At 42.2% G+C, this 14,515-nt stretch overlaps 1 protein-coding gene across 1 annotated transcript in view; it reads right to left on the reverse strand.

Moving 5' to 3' along the window:
- The window catches only part of NHERF4 (NHERF family PDZ scaffold protein 4), a 247,570-nt gene that overhangs the window by 129,057 nt on the left and 103,998 nt on the right, over positions 1 to 14,515 (reverse strand). Inside the window, exon 3 of the mRNA XM_077250577.1 lies at positions 3,798 to 3,862. Within this exon, the coding sequence (XP_077106692.1) occupies positions 3,798 to 3,862 (65 nt within the window). The remainder of the gene's footprint in view (positions 1 to 3,797; positions 3,863 to 14,515) is intronic.

Raw genomic sequence — 14,515 nt, forward strand, 5'->3', positions numbered from 1 at the left:
ATTGTCTCTCTTTCTCTCGGCCTGGGAAAGAATTACCTCCAGTCAATGGATTCTGGGCATAATAGAATCAGGACTGAAATTGACGTTTCAAAAATACCCTTATCCCTCCTTTATGACGACATCTCCAAGGTCTTCAGCGGAGGAACAATTGGCATTGGAGAACGAAGTCATTGGGTTAGTAGAAAAAGGAGTGCTCCTGGAAGTTCCCCCACAAGAAAGAGGGCAAGGGTACTATTCCCCTCTGTTCCTGAGGAAAAAACCGGATGGGTCCTACAGGACTATCATAAACTTGAAAACCCTAAACAATTACCTAGAGGTTCAAGCATTCAAGATGGAAACAATAAAGTCATCTATAAAAATGCTGTTTCCTCAATGCTTCATGGTAGTCCTGGACCTGAAGGACGCGTATTACCATGTCTCCATACACAAAGATCACCAAAGGTTTCTCAGGATGGCAGTTCACATCAGGGGGGTGTTACGCCACTTCCAATTCTCGGCTCTACCCTTTGGTCAAGCTATAGCCCCGAGGATTTTCACAAAACTAATTGCGGAGGTAATGGCTCATCTCAGGGAACAAAACACCCTGATTGTACCATATCTAGATGACTTTTTGGTGATAGGCTCCTCCCCCAACACTGCGAAAATCAGCTGGCAACAGTAATACATTCTTTAAAGGAGTTGGGCTGGCTAATAAACTTAAGAAAGTCCAGACTATCGCCTTCCCAGGTCCAGGAGTATCTAGGTCTCACCCTAGACTCCATAAAAATGGAATGTCGGCTCCCGGGGGACAAAATACAAAAAGTAAAAAGTCTAGTATCAAAAATTCAATCTCTACCCTCCATAACTCTCTGCCAGGCCATGTCCCTCTTAGGCTCCATGACTTCATGCATCCCCTCAGTCAAGTGGGCTCAGCTCCATTCAAGAGACCTCTAATGGCAAATCTTTTTCAGAACAGGTCTCTCTAGGGGGGCATTTAGAAGGGCGGTTAACATTATCTCCTCGCACAAATCACTCACTAATTTGGTGGACATTGCAGGAAAATCTTTCCCGGGGTGTCCCGTGGGTATTCCCAGTGTCAAAGGTCCTAACCACGGACGCGAGTCCCACGGGGTGGGGTGCTCATCTCGGCGATCTAGTAGCCCAGGGTACTTGGTCGACAGCACTAGCAAACAAATCTTCCAATATGAAGGAACTTTTAGCGGTCAAGTTTGCCCTGCGGGAATTCTTGGGGGCCCTTCACTCACACCATGTCAGGGTGATGTCAGACAACCGGGTGGTGGTATCATACCTAAATCACCAAGGGGGTACTCGTTCCCAAAATCTAATGGAGGTGACCAAATCAATCCTACAAATAGACGAGAGCAACCTTCTATCCCTGACAAGCCTACATATAAAGGGAGTGGACAATTACAAAGCAGACTTCCTCAGTCGTTCCAGTCTAAAACAAGGGGAATGGGAGCTAAATCAGGCAGTCTTTACCCAGATCACAGAAAGATGGGGTGTACCCAAGATAGACCTCTTCGCAAACCACCTAAACAAAAAAGTAAACTCCTTTTGCTCCATAGCTCCCCTGGGAAACCCAGTAGTAGTTGACGCATTCCTGATCCCTTGGCGTCATCAGCTGGCTTATGCTTTTCCTCCTCTTGCTCTGATTCCGGCAGTGCTGAGGAAGATTCGGGAGGACGGGGCTATTGTGATATTAATAGCCCCGTTCTGGCCGAAGAGGCCTTGGTTTTCTTGGATGAGGAAAATGTCAATATCCGACCCATGGGTATTACCAGACCTCCCAAACCTACTATCCCAGGGCCCGGTTCATCATCCGCAAGTCAAGAGCTTACACTTGACAGCTTGGCTTTTGAAAGGAAGCTATTAGAAGGCAGAGGGTTCTCTCCGGGGCTAACTTCAACTCTATTACAAAGTAGAAAACCGGTCACAACAAAACAGTATGGGAAGATATGGAAAAAATTCCTTTCATCATCAGGTGCGAAAATAGGGGAAGAAATCCCCCTTAAATCTATATTAGAATTTTTGCAGAAGGGGTTGGAGATTGGTTTAGCCATGAGCACCCTAAAAGTTCATGTGGCAGCATTGGGAACCCTATTCAATTTTGATTTAGCTTCAAATAGGTGGGTCTCTAGGTTTATCAGAGCAGCCGGGAGATCAAGACCTCTTCCAGTAAGGGTTATCCCCCAATGGGATTTAAATTTGGTCCTTAAAGCACTGACTAAACCTCCCTTTGAATCTCAAATCTCATTGAAAATCCTATCTCTCAAAACTTCCCTGTTGGTCGCCCTCACATCTGCCCGTAGGGTTAGTGACATACAGGTGCTTTCAGCTAACCCCCCTTACACACAGTTATTAGAGGATAGGGTCATTTTAAAGATAGACCCAGCATACCTCCCGAAGGTGGCTTCCAGGTTTCACAGATCTCAAGAGATATCGCTCCCCTCCTTCTGTCCCAACCTTAAAAACAGGGAGGAACAAATATTACATACATTAGATGTCAGAAGATGCCTCTTGCAATACTTAGAAGCCACCAGAGAGAGTAGGGAGGATGCCTCTCTTTTTGTGTGTTTCCAGGGTCCCCGAAAGGGGAAAAAAGCCTCCAAAGACACTCTAGCGAGATGGATCACGGATGCCATCAGCCTGTCATACTCGGCAAGTGGGGTGTCCACTCCAGGGGACGTCAAGGCTCACTCAACGAGAGCAGTAGCAACCTCTTGGGCGGAGAAGGCCGGAGCTTCAATTGACCAGATATGTAGAGCTGCTACCTGGTCCTCACCATCTACATTCTATAGGCACTATAGATTGGACCTTATCTCCTCTTCAGACCTTACCTTCGGTAAAAGGGTTCTGGAAGCGGTGGTCCCTCCCTGAATGTACAATCTATGCAAATCTCTCCGTGGTGCCGTCATGGGCGACAGAGAAAAATATAGTTCTTACCGATAACGGTATTTCTCTGAGCCCATGACGGCACCCGTACATTCCCTCCCTTCATTTATGGCTGTACACATCAACATAGTGTCATAGATTATTTGATATTAGGTCATGCAGTATCTTGATTATGCTAAGTAATGTTAAAACTAACAAGCTTTTTCGTAGTCTCCCATTTTTTTCTATGTAAACAACTGATGCGGGAGAGTGGTACCGCCTTTTTATCTGTAGGTTTCCTGTCCTTGGTGGGCGGATCCCCTCTCTCCGTGGTGCCGTCATGGGCTCAGAGAAATACCGTTATCGGTAAGAACTATATTTTTAGCAGCTGCACTCCACATATGTATATGTCCTGACCTTTCTTTGGCCTCAGTTTTTCACGCCTGTGGATTTAATCACCTATTGATTCTAAAAACCCATGTATTGTACTATTGTATATGTTTGGTTAATTTGTTATGTATTGGCGTTACATTTTTTGTATAAATAAATTTTGATCTAATTTTATTGGCTATGTAGACTCGATTTTCTCCGTGATTATTTATAGTACAGCGAGTGGCCTTGTATATGGGTGTACTGGTATTTCCTTTTTGGATCTACTATTTACTACTGTTTATTAGCGCATGGGTTTCTGTCTCCAGAAGTAGTGTTATATTGCCAATAATGCATTGTTAAAAGTTCCTGCTCACTGTGTGTAGTTGGAGCACATTTAACTTTCACTTTAACAGCTGACAGACAAAATGCTAAGATCCTAAGTTATAAGAAACACCAGTTGTAAGCTGTGTTATCTTTGTTCCTGAATAAATATATATTCACTGTTGAACGCCAGGACGGTACAGAGATTAATCCGCTGTCAACAAGTCACATACCTGGATCTTCCCCGAGGCACAAAGCAGGATTATCGATACCCAATTTTGGGTTGAATGGAAACTTTCTAGAAGAATAAAACATAAAAGTATTATAAATTCCATGATCTATGTATGATAAGGTACAATAAAAACATGGAGAGGCTTTAAGGCTATGTGCACACGTTCAGGATTTCTTGCAGAAATTTCCTGAGCAAAACCGGACATTTTCTGCAAGAAATCCGCATGCGTTTTTTTTGCGTTTTTGACGCATTTTTTTCCGGAGCTTCCCAATGCATTAAATAGCGTGAAAAACGTAAAAAATCTGCAAAATTAATGAACATGCTGCGTTTTTTACCGCGATGCGCTTTTTTTTTTCCAGAAAAAACGCATCATGTGCACAAAAATTGCAGAATGCATTCTAAATGATGGGATGCATAATGTATGCGTTTTTTATGCGTTTTTATAGCGGAAAAAACGCAACGTGTGCACACAGCCTAATAAAGCATTTGTTCAAAGGGGTGTTCCGAAATTAAATTTACAGAGGCTTGCAAAAGTATTCCCCCCCCCATGATGAGAATCGTGGGTCCTGATGGTTACCATAATACCCTGAGGTCAAGTGATGATGACCCCAGGGTACAGTGGCCTGTGAGATCAAGCAATAAGCTTGCTATCACAGGCACAGTCAGTCAGACGTTGACAGTCTCATACACTGCTGTACATGTCCCACAGTAAAAAAAAAAAGTGGAAAAAAATGGGAAAAAAAGTTAAATAAAACACAAAAACACACACACAAATAATGAAAATCTATTTCACCATTCAAAACACAGCGTTTATGATAAAATAAAAATAAACAAAAAAAGCACATATAATTGGTATCGCCGCGTCCAGATCGACCCGATCTATAAAAATGTTATTTATTCAGTTTGGCAAACATCATCATTTCATCATGCTGACTCACAAAAAAAGTGAATAAAACGAGATAAAAAAGTTAAATGTAAAAAAATAAATGGTACAATTGAAAACTCCAAACCATCCCTCAAAAACAAGCCCTAATATGGCTCATTTGGCAAAAAAAAAAAAAAAAAAAAGTTACAGCTTTCAGAATATGATGATTCAAAAACAAATTCATTTTGCTAAAATATTGTTTTTAGCGTATAAAAATAGCAAGGCATAAAAAAACATAAATCTGATATCACTGTAATCGTATAGACCTGATGAACAAATGGGTCTTATCACTTTTACCGCACGATGAACGGTGCAAAACAATGTAAAATAAAAACAATAACTGAATTCCTGTTTTTTGTTCATTCTGTGTCTGAATAATCCGAATAAAAAGCGATCAAAAAATATTATGTGCCCCAAAATGGTACCAAAAAAATTTGCAACTCGTCACACAAAAAATAAGCCCTCGTACAGCTCTGCTTGCCAAAAAATAAAAAAAAAGTTACGGTTCTCAGAATATGGCGACAGAAAAACCCACTTTTTTATAACAAAGCATTTTTACTGTATGATAGCAGCAAAACCTAAGAAAAAAACAACGATATAAATCTGGTATCACTGTAGTCGCAGTGACACGAAAATTTAATCCGCCTCATCACTTATACCGCATGGTGAACCGCATAAAAATAACTACTACTACTCTTGTCATTCTGACTCCCAAAAATCGGAATGTGGTTCGGCTCACATTTATCTTGCTCTCTCCTCTGGGCAGTTACGTCAGGTTTTCCTTATAAATTCCCCAAAACCCCGATTCACACAAAACCCAGGGTGGAATCACTCAGTTATGAGACCGATAGAGTCACTTTGGACTGGTCTGTGTTCCAGCGGTGTCCCATAACTGTAGGCATCTTTTTTGGCACACAAGTGTGGGCAACCACAGATCTGTGCACGCCTAAAAGATAGATACCACCGGAGCAGACACCAAACGGAGTACAAAGTGTTTCCATCTGCCCCATTATTGTGGGTGGTTCCATTGGGGGTTTTGTCTGAATCGCATTTTTGTGGGATTTATACAGAAACCCAGAGGTAAGTGCTCACCATTGAACACAATAATGTGATCCCAGCCTTATACTGGAAGTGATCAAAAATATCATGTACCTCAAAATGTTATCCATAAAAATCCTGCTGAAAACTAGCCCATACTCAGGTCCCTCAACTGTCACTGGAACTATAGGGGATTACCACGTTACTGCTAGAACAAAGACTCTGGTCAATCCCACACAAAAACCAGCCACCACTCAGGTCCCTCAACTCTCACTGGAACTATAGGGGATTCCCAAGTTACTGCTAGAACAAAGATTCTGGAAAAGAGACATGACTCCCACCCCATCAAATAAAATCCAGTGAATTCTTTGCTCTCAAATCCAAATGCCGTTTTTGCATTCAAAAAGTCAAACGGTGCTCTTCCCTTACGAGCCCTGCCGTGTGCTTAAATAGTAGTAACCCCCACATATGGGGTATCTGCGTACTAAGTAGAGATTATACAACAAATTCCGAGGTCCATTTTCTCTGTTACCCTTGAGAAAATAAAGAAATTGGGGCTAAAATACATTTTTGTGGGTAAAATGTGATTTTATTATTACAGTACTATGTTATGAACTACTGTGAAGCACCTGGCTATTCAGGGTGCTCACTTTTCATTCCTTATGGGGTCAAGTTAGAAAATAGGGTCACTTGTGGGGGGTTTCCACTGTTTAGGCACATCAGGGGCTCTCCAAACCCAACATGACGTCCGCTCTCGATCCCAGCCATCAGAATCAAATGGCACTCCTTCCCTTCCGAGCCCTGCCATGAGCTCAAACAGTGATTTTCCCCCACTTATGGGGAATTGACATACTCAGGAGAAAACATTTTGCTTAAAAAAATTGTGCTGATGTAAAGTAGACATGTGAGAAATGTTATTTATTAACTATTTTGTGTGACATATCTCTGATTTAAGGGCATAAGAATTAAGTTAAAAAATTACTAAATGTTCAAAATTGTTGTCATATTTCCGTATTTTTCACAAATAAACGCAAGTCGTATAGAAGAAATTTTACCATTAATATGAAGTGCAATAAGTCACTAAAAAACATTCTCAGAATCAGTGGGATATGTTGAAGCGTTCCAGAGTTGTAACCTCATAAAGTGACAGTGGTCAAAATTGTAAAATTTGGCTTGGTCATTAAAGTCAAAACTGGCTCATTCACTAAGGGGTTAAGGGTTGCATCAGTTCATTTAAAGAACTTGCCTACAACTGAACGTTTGATTTCCTTTTTTTGTGAAGCTAACAACAATTAGGACAATTAGCTTAAAATGAACCTGTCAGCAGGATTGTGCTGAGTAACCTACATACACTTTCAGTTCGGCGCCATTATACTGATTAATGATACCTGGCGATGAAATCCGTCTTGTGGTTGTTGTGCAATCTTTATTTGCATTTTTCAGTTAATGATATGCTCGTGCTCCGGGGCGGCCTGTGAGTGGGGTTGTGGGCGGGGCTTCATGTGGAGCTCTAACATATTCATCTGTATGGCTTATGGCAGTCGTCACTGATCACTCACTGACACGCCCCCTATTTTACATACTGCATAAAATTATGGTCTGAAAACCCCCCAAAAAACTTCACATTCATCAGGCAGGCGACGGCAACTATGCTGTAACATGTAAAGGTAGATAATACGCCTGTTTTCATTTTATTTAAACTTGCATAGTATTGTTGTAAAAATTAAATTTATAATCTCTAGCAAAATGGCGCCAGCGGTGGCAAATGCGCAGTAGCATCTATCGGAACATTGATGGATGCAACTGAGCAGTCGCCGGCACCTTTTTGATGAAGATATATATTTTTTTTACAATAAACTACAGTATATGTCTAAATAAAATGAAAACAGGCATATTATCCACCTTATCATGTTACAGTGCAAGAAGCTTTGATCATTTGATCGCCTGTGCTACACAGAGTGGGTCTTCAGTCCTGCTATGTGTTGCTAAAATGCTCATCTCCTATGTGCGCTTGCAACAGGGCAGTGCTCGTAGCTGTCCAGCAATGACAACCACAGGGGTCTCCTACAGACCCTGAGTTGTCATGCCAACCCATCAGCGACCTGTGGTCATGTGACACCCATGTGGCACCACTGGGCGAAGCCAATGACGCACTTTCTATGCGATCATGTTAAATGCTGCTGTCAGAGATTGACAGGAGCATTCAACATGTTAACAGTTAACAGTCGTGGGTGGATCGCATATGTCAGCTGGGGTGTCATCAGTGTGTTTGTTTTTACCATCATTCATCAGTGTGTAACGACCGTTATGCCGGTCGCTGCTCGAGAACAGAATATGGCGCTGCTATGAATGACTCAGAGCACAATATGATATTAAACCAACTTTTCTTTATAACAAAAGAAAAAAGGAATATAGTCAGCTTACCGGTCTTGGACGAAATCCCCAGACCTGCCAACGCCCAGCACGGTTCAGGGTGAGCGCCCACAGCAAATGAAGACAAAAAGAGAAATGATCCAGCTGGAGGTGGAGGCAGTCCAAACTTTGTGAGACTTTATTAGACAACTAAAGCGATAAATAGTTCTTCAAAATGAAAAATCTTTACATAGCAAACACCTGGCACACCAGTGAGGAGGATCAACGCGTTTCAACTATGAAGTCTTACTCATGATCTACCAGGTAGATCATGAGTAAGACTTCATAGTTGAAACGCGTTGATCTTCCTCACTGGTGTGCCAGGTATTTGCTATGTAAAGATTTTTCATTTTGAAGAACTACTTATCGCTTTAGTTGTCTAATAAAGTCTCACAAAGTTTGGACTGCCTCCACCTCCAGCTGGATCATTTCTCTTTTTGTCAACTTTTCTTTATAACTTATGCAAAAAATGACAGAATTTTCTCTCTCAACACAATATGGACCACAACTCACAGAATACAAGTTATGCAGCCTGAGAGACCCCAAGTGCCAGCTTCACAGACAGGAATCTGACTACCCCACAACTATACCACTCCCTCCCTTAACTGTAATGGGCCTACACGGGGTTATACTGTGCCTGTGACACGTGGTCCTCTCAGGAATACAATCTTACACCCGCCTCCCGCCTAATTTACAATAAATCACGGGTACCCGTTTTTTCACAACATATATATATATATATATATATCTAATATATAAAGCTGAATGTGTGTGTGTGTGTATGTATGTATGTATGTATGTATGTCCGGGATTGGCATCTGAACCGTAGCAGCTACAGCCACAAAATTTTGCACAGTCACACGTCTGGACCCCGAGAGCGTCATAGGCTATGTTGTGAGGTGAAATTTTAACCCCGCGCTTTCCAATTCACCAAACAATTTTGCCCCTATCTACATAATGGGGAAAAAGTGAAAGGAAAAGTGTTGGAGGCGTCGCAGCTACAGGCACAAAATTTTGCACAGTCACACGTCTGGACCCTGAGAGCGTCAAAGCTATATTGTGAGGTGAAATTTTAACCCCGCGCTTTCCAAGTCACCAAACAATTTTGCCCCTATCTACATAATGGGGAAAAAATGAAAGGAAAAGTGTTGGAGGCAAATTAACAGCTGCCAGATGTGAACAAGGGGGACTTAAAGAATGACAGCGATGGCACCAAAGAGTATATACTGTACAGTTGCTAAGGTGGGGCCCCAACATGGGATAATCACACCACCACGGGGATATGAACACACACACAAAATGCGCCACACACTACCACGTGCTCGAACACATATACCACCCTCAGTGCACATTTCACCACACATACACCAACCTCGCCACATAAAAGTAGAAACACAAAAGTCGCCGCTCAAAACTCGCCACGCGCAAAACTCTCCACATGCAAAACTCGCCACACGTGCAAAACTCGCCACACGCAAAACTTGCACACGCAGAAAAATTGCCACACGCAGAAAAATTGCCACATGCACAAAAGTTGCAACACATGCAAAAGTTGCCTCACACAAAACTTGCACATACTCAAAAGGCACCACACATAAAACTCGCCACGCGCAAAACTCGCCATGCGCAAAACTTGCTGCACACAACTTGCTACACTAACCTGTCACATGCAACTCGACACACAAAAAGTTGCTACACGCATGTCGCCACACAAAACTCATCTCACAAAAGTCCCTACATGCATGTCGCCACACGCAACTCAACACACACAACTTGACACACGAAACTCGCCCTAAAACACACACAAGTCTGGTATCCTTCAAAAATAAAAATCTGATTAATAAGCAGACAAACTACAAGAGCAACAAATGTACCATATAGGAATCCGGCAGCTGTCAGTCACATGACCAGTCTATTATGTGTATGTGTGAGCTAATATATACTGCCAGGGGGTGGGCTTACTGTTGGCTGGGGATTTATCAGGCTGCCATTTTAGCTTACAAATACTGAGGTAAAAATACTGACCAAATAACGTGTGAACGAGGGCTAATACAGGAGGAGATGGCATACAGCTATATACTATATACAGGAGATGACACACAGGTATATACTATTTACAGGGGAGATGACACACAGGTATATACTATATACAGGAGGAGATGACACACAGATATATACTATATACAGGAGAGATGACACACAGGTATATACTATATAGAGGAGGAGATGACATACAGGTACATACTACATACAGGAGGAGATGACATACAGGTATATACTATATACAGGAGGAGATGACACACAGGTATATACTATATACAGGAGCAGATTACCTACAGGTATATAGTATATACAGGAGGAGATGACACAGGTATATGCTATGTATAGGAGGAGATGACATACAGGTATATACTATATACAGGAGATGACACACAGATATATACTATATATAGGTGAGATGACACACAGGTATATACTATATACAGGAGATTACATACAGGTATATCTAATATATAAAGCTGAATGTGTGTATGTATGTATGTGTGTATGTCCGGGATTGGCATCTGTACCGTCGCAGCTACAGCCACAAAATTTTGCACAGTCACACGTCTGGACCCCGAGAGCGTCATAGGCTATGTTGTGAGGTGAAATTTTAACCCCGCGCGTTCCAATTCACCAAACAATTTTGCTCCTATCTACATAATGGGGAAAAAGTGAAGGGAAAAGTGTTGGAGGAAAATTGACAGCTGCCAGATGTGAACAATGAGGACTTAAAGAATGAGAGCGATGGCGACAAAGAGTATATACCGTACAGTTGCTAAGGTGGGGCCCCGACATGGGATACTCACCACACACGGGGATATGAACACAAACACAAAATGCGCCACACACTACCACGTGCTTGAACACATATACCACCCTCAGCACACATTTCACCACACACACACACCAACCTCGCCACATAAAAGTCGAAACACAAAAGTCACCACTCAAAACTCGCTACATGCAAAACTCGCCATATGCAAAACTAGGCTCACGCAAAACTCGCCACACGTGCAAAACTCACCTCATGGAAAACTCACCTCATGCAAAACTTGCACACACAGAAAAATTGCCACATGTACAAAAGTTGCACCACATGCAAAAGTTGCCTCACACAAAACTTGCACATACTCAAAATGCACCACACATAAAACTCGCCACGCGCAAAACTCGCCATGCACAAATCTTGCTGCACACAACTTGCTACACTAACCTGTCACATGCAACTCAACACACAAAATGTTGCTACACGCATGTCGCCACACAAAACTCATCTCACAAAAGTCGCTACATGCATGTCGCCACACGCAACTCAACACACACAACTTGACACATAAAACTCGCCCTAAAACACACACAAGTCTGGTATTGTCCTTCAAAAATAAAAATCTGATTAATAAGCAAACTACAAGAGCAACAAATGTACCATATAGGAAATACGGCAGCTGTCAGTCACATGACCTGTCTATTATGTGTATGTGTGAGCTAATATATACTGCCAGGGGGGAGGGCTTCCTGTTGGCTGGGGATTTATCAGGCTGCCAATAGCAACCAATCACAGCTCAGCTTCTATTTTGCTACAGTTAATTAACCTGAGCTCTGATTGGTTAATATAGGCAACAAAGACATTCTCAGTATAACAAAGCTAATATATGTTGTGAAATGCTTCTATTTGCTTAGTTTTTGCCTTTTAATAATTACATTTCTATCTATTTGTTTTGTGGTTTTTGTGTGCAGAATAAATTTTTGTTAACACATTCTATTTTGCTAACAGCAGTCATTAACCCGGGCGAAGCCGGGTAGTACAGCTAGTCTAATATATAAAGCTGAATGTGTGTGTGTGTGTATGTATGTATGTATGTATGTATGTCCGGGATTGGCATCTGAACCGTAGCAGCTACAGCCACAAAATTTTGCACAGTCACACGTCTGGACCCCGAGAGCGTCATAGGCTATGTTGTGAGGTGAAATTTTAACCCCGCGCTTTCCAATTCACCAAACAATTTTGCCCCTATCTACATAATGGGGAAAAAGTGAAAGGAAAAGTGTTGGAGGCGTCGCAGCTACAGGCACAAAATTTTGCACAGTCACACGTCTGGACCCTGAGAGCGTCAAAGCTATATTGTGAGGTGAAATTTTAACCCCGCGCTTTCCAAGTCACCAAACAATTTTGCCCCTATCTACATAATGGGGAAAAAATGAAAGGAAAAGTGTTGGAGGCAAATTAACAGCTGCCAGATGTGAACAAGGGGGACTTAAAGAATGACAGCGATGGCACCAAAGAGTATATACTGTACAGTTGCTAAGGTGGGGCCCCAACATGGGATAATCACACCACCACGGGGATATGAACACACACACAAAATGCGCCACACACTACCACGTGCTCGAACACATATACCACCCTCAGTGCACATTTCACCACACATACACCAACCTCGCCACATAAAAGTAGAAACACAAAAGTCGCCGCTCAAAACTCGCCACGCGCAAAACTCTCCACATGCAAAACTCGCCACACGTGCAAAACTCGCCACACGCAAAACTTGCACACGCAGAAAAATTGCCACACGCAGAAAAATTGCCACATGCACAAAAGTTGCAACACATGCAAAAGTTGCCTCACACAAAACTTGCACATACTCAAAAGGCACCACACATAAAACTCGCCACGCGCAAAACTCGCCATGCGCAAAACTTGCTGCACACAACTTGCTACACTAACCTGTCACATGCAACTCGACACACAAAAAGTTGCTACACGCATGTCGCCACACAAAACTCATCTCACAAAAGTCCCTACATGCATGTCGCCACACGCAACTCAACACACACAACTTGACACACGAAACTCGCCCTAAAACACACACAAGTCTGGTATCCTTCAAAAATAAAAATCTGATTAATAAGCAGACAAACTACAAGAGCAACAAATGTACCATATAGGAATCCGGCAGCTGTCAGTCACATGACCAGTCTATTATGTGTATGTGTGAGCTAATATATACTGCCAGGGGGTGGGCTTACTGTTGGCTGGGGATTTATCAGGCTGCCATTTTAGCTTACAAATACTGAGGTAAAAATACTGACCAAATAACGTGTGAACGAGGGCTAATACAGGAGGAGATGGCATACAGCTATATACTATATACAGGAGATGACACACAGGTATATACTATTTACAGGGGAGATGACACACAGGTATATACTATATACAGGAGGAGATGACACACAGATATATACTATATACAGGAGAGATGACACACAGGTATATACTATATAGAGGAGGAGATGACATACAGGTACATACTACATACAGGAGGAGATGACATACAGGTATATACTATATACAGGAGGAGATGACACACAGGTATATACTATATACAGGAGCAGATTACCTACAGGTATATAGTATATACAGGAGGAGATGACACAGGTATATGCTATGTATAGGAGGAGATGACATACAGGTATATACTATATACAGGAGATGACACACAGATATATACTATATATAGGTGAGATGACACACAGGTATATACTATATACAGGAGATTACATACAGGTATATCTAATATATAAAGCTGAATGTGTGTATGTATGTATGTGTGTATGTCCGGGATTGGCATCTGTACCGTCGCAGCTACAGCCACAAAATTTTGCACAGTCACACGTCTGGACCCCGAGAGCGTCATAGGCTATGTTGTGAGGTGAAATTTTAACCCCGCGCGTTCCAATTCACCAAACAATTTTGCTCCTATCTACATAATGGGGAAAAAGTGAAGGGAAAAGTGTTGGAGGAAAATTGACAGCTGCCAGATGTGAACAATGAGGACTTAAAGAATGAGAGCGATGGCGACAAAGAGTATATACCGTACAGTTGCTAAGGTGGGGCCCCGACATGGGATACTCACCACACACGGGGATATGAACACAAACACAAAATGCGCCACACACTACCACGTGCTTGAACACATATACCACCCTCAGCACACATTTCACCACACACACACACCAACCTCGCCACATAAAAGTCGAAACACAAAAGTCACCACTCAAAACTCGCTACATGCAAAACTCGCCATATGCAAAACTAGGCTCACGCAAAACTCGCCACACGTGCAAAACTCACCTCATGGAAAACTCACCTCATGCAAAACTTGCACACACAGAAAAATTGCCACATGTACAAAAGTTGCACCACATGCAAAAGTTGCCTCACACAAAACTTGCACATACTCAAAATGCACCACACATAAAACTCGCCACGCGCAAAACTCGCCATGCACAAATCTTGCTGC

This window comes from Ranitomeya variabilis, chromosome 4, assembly GCF_051348905.1.
Source record: "Ranitomeya variabilis isolate aRanVar5 chromosome 4, aRanVar5.hap1, whole genome shotgun sequence".
In the NCBI taxonomy this organism is placed as follows: domain Eukaryota; kingdom Metazoa; phylum Chordata; class Amphibia; order Anura; family Dendrobatidae; genus Ranitomeya; species Ranitomeya variabilis.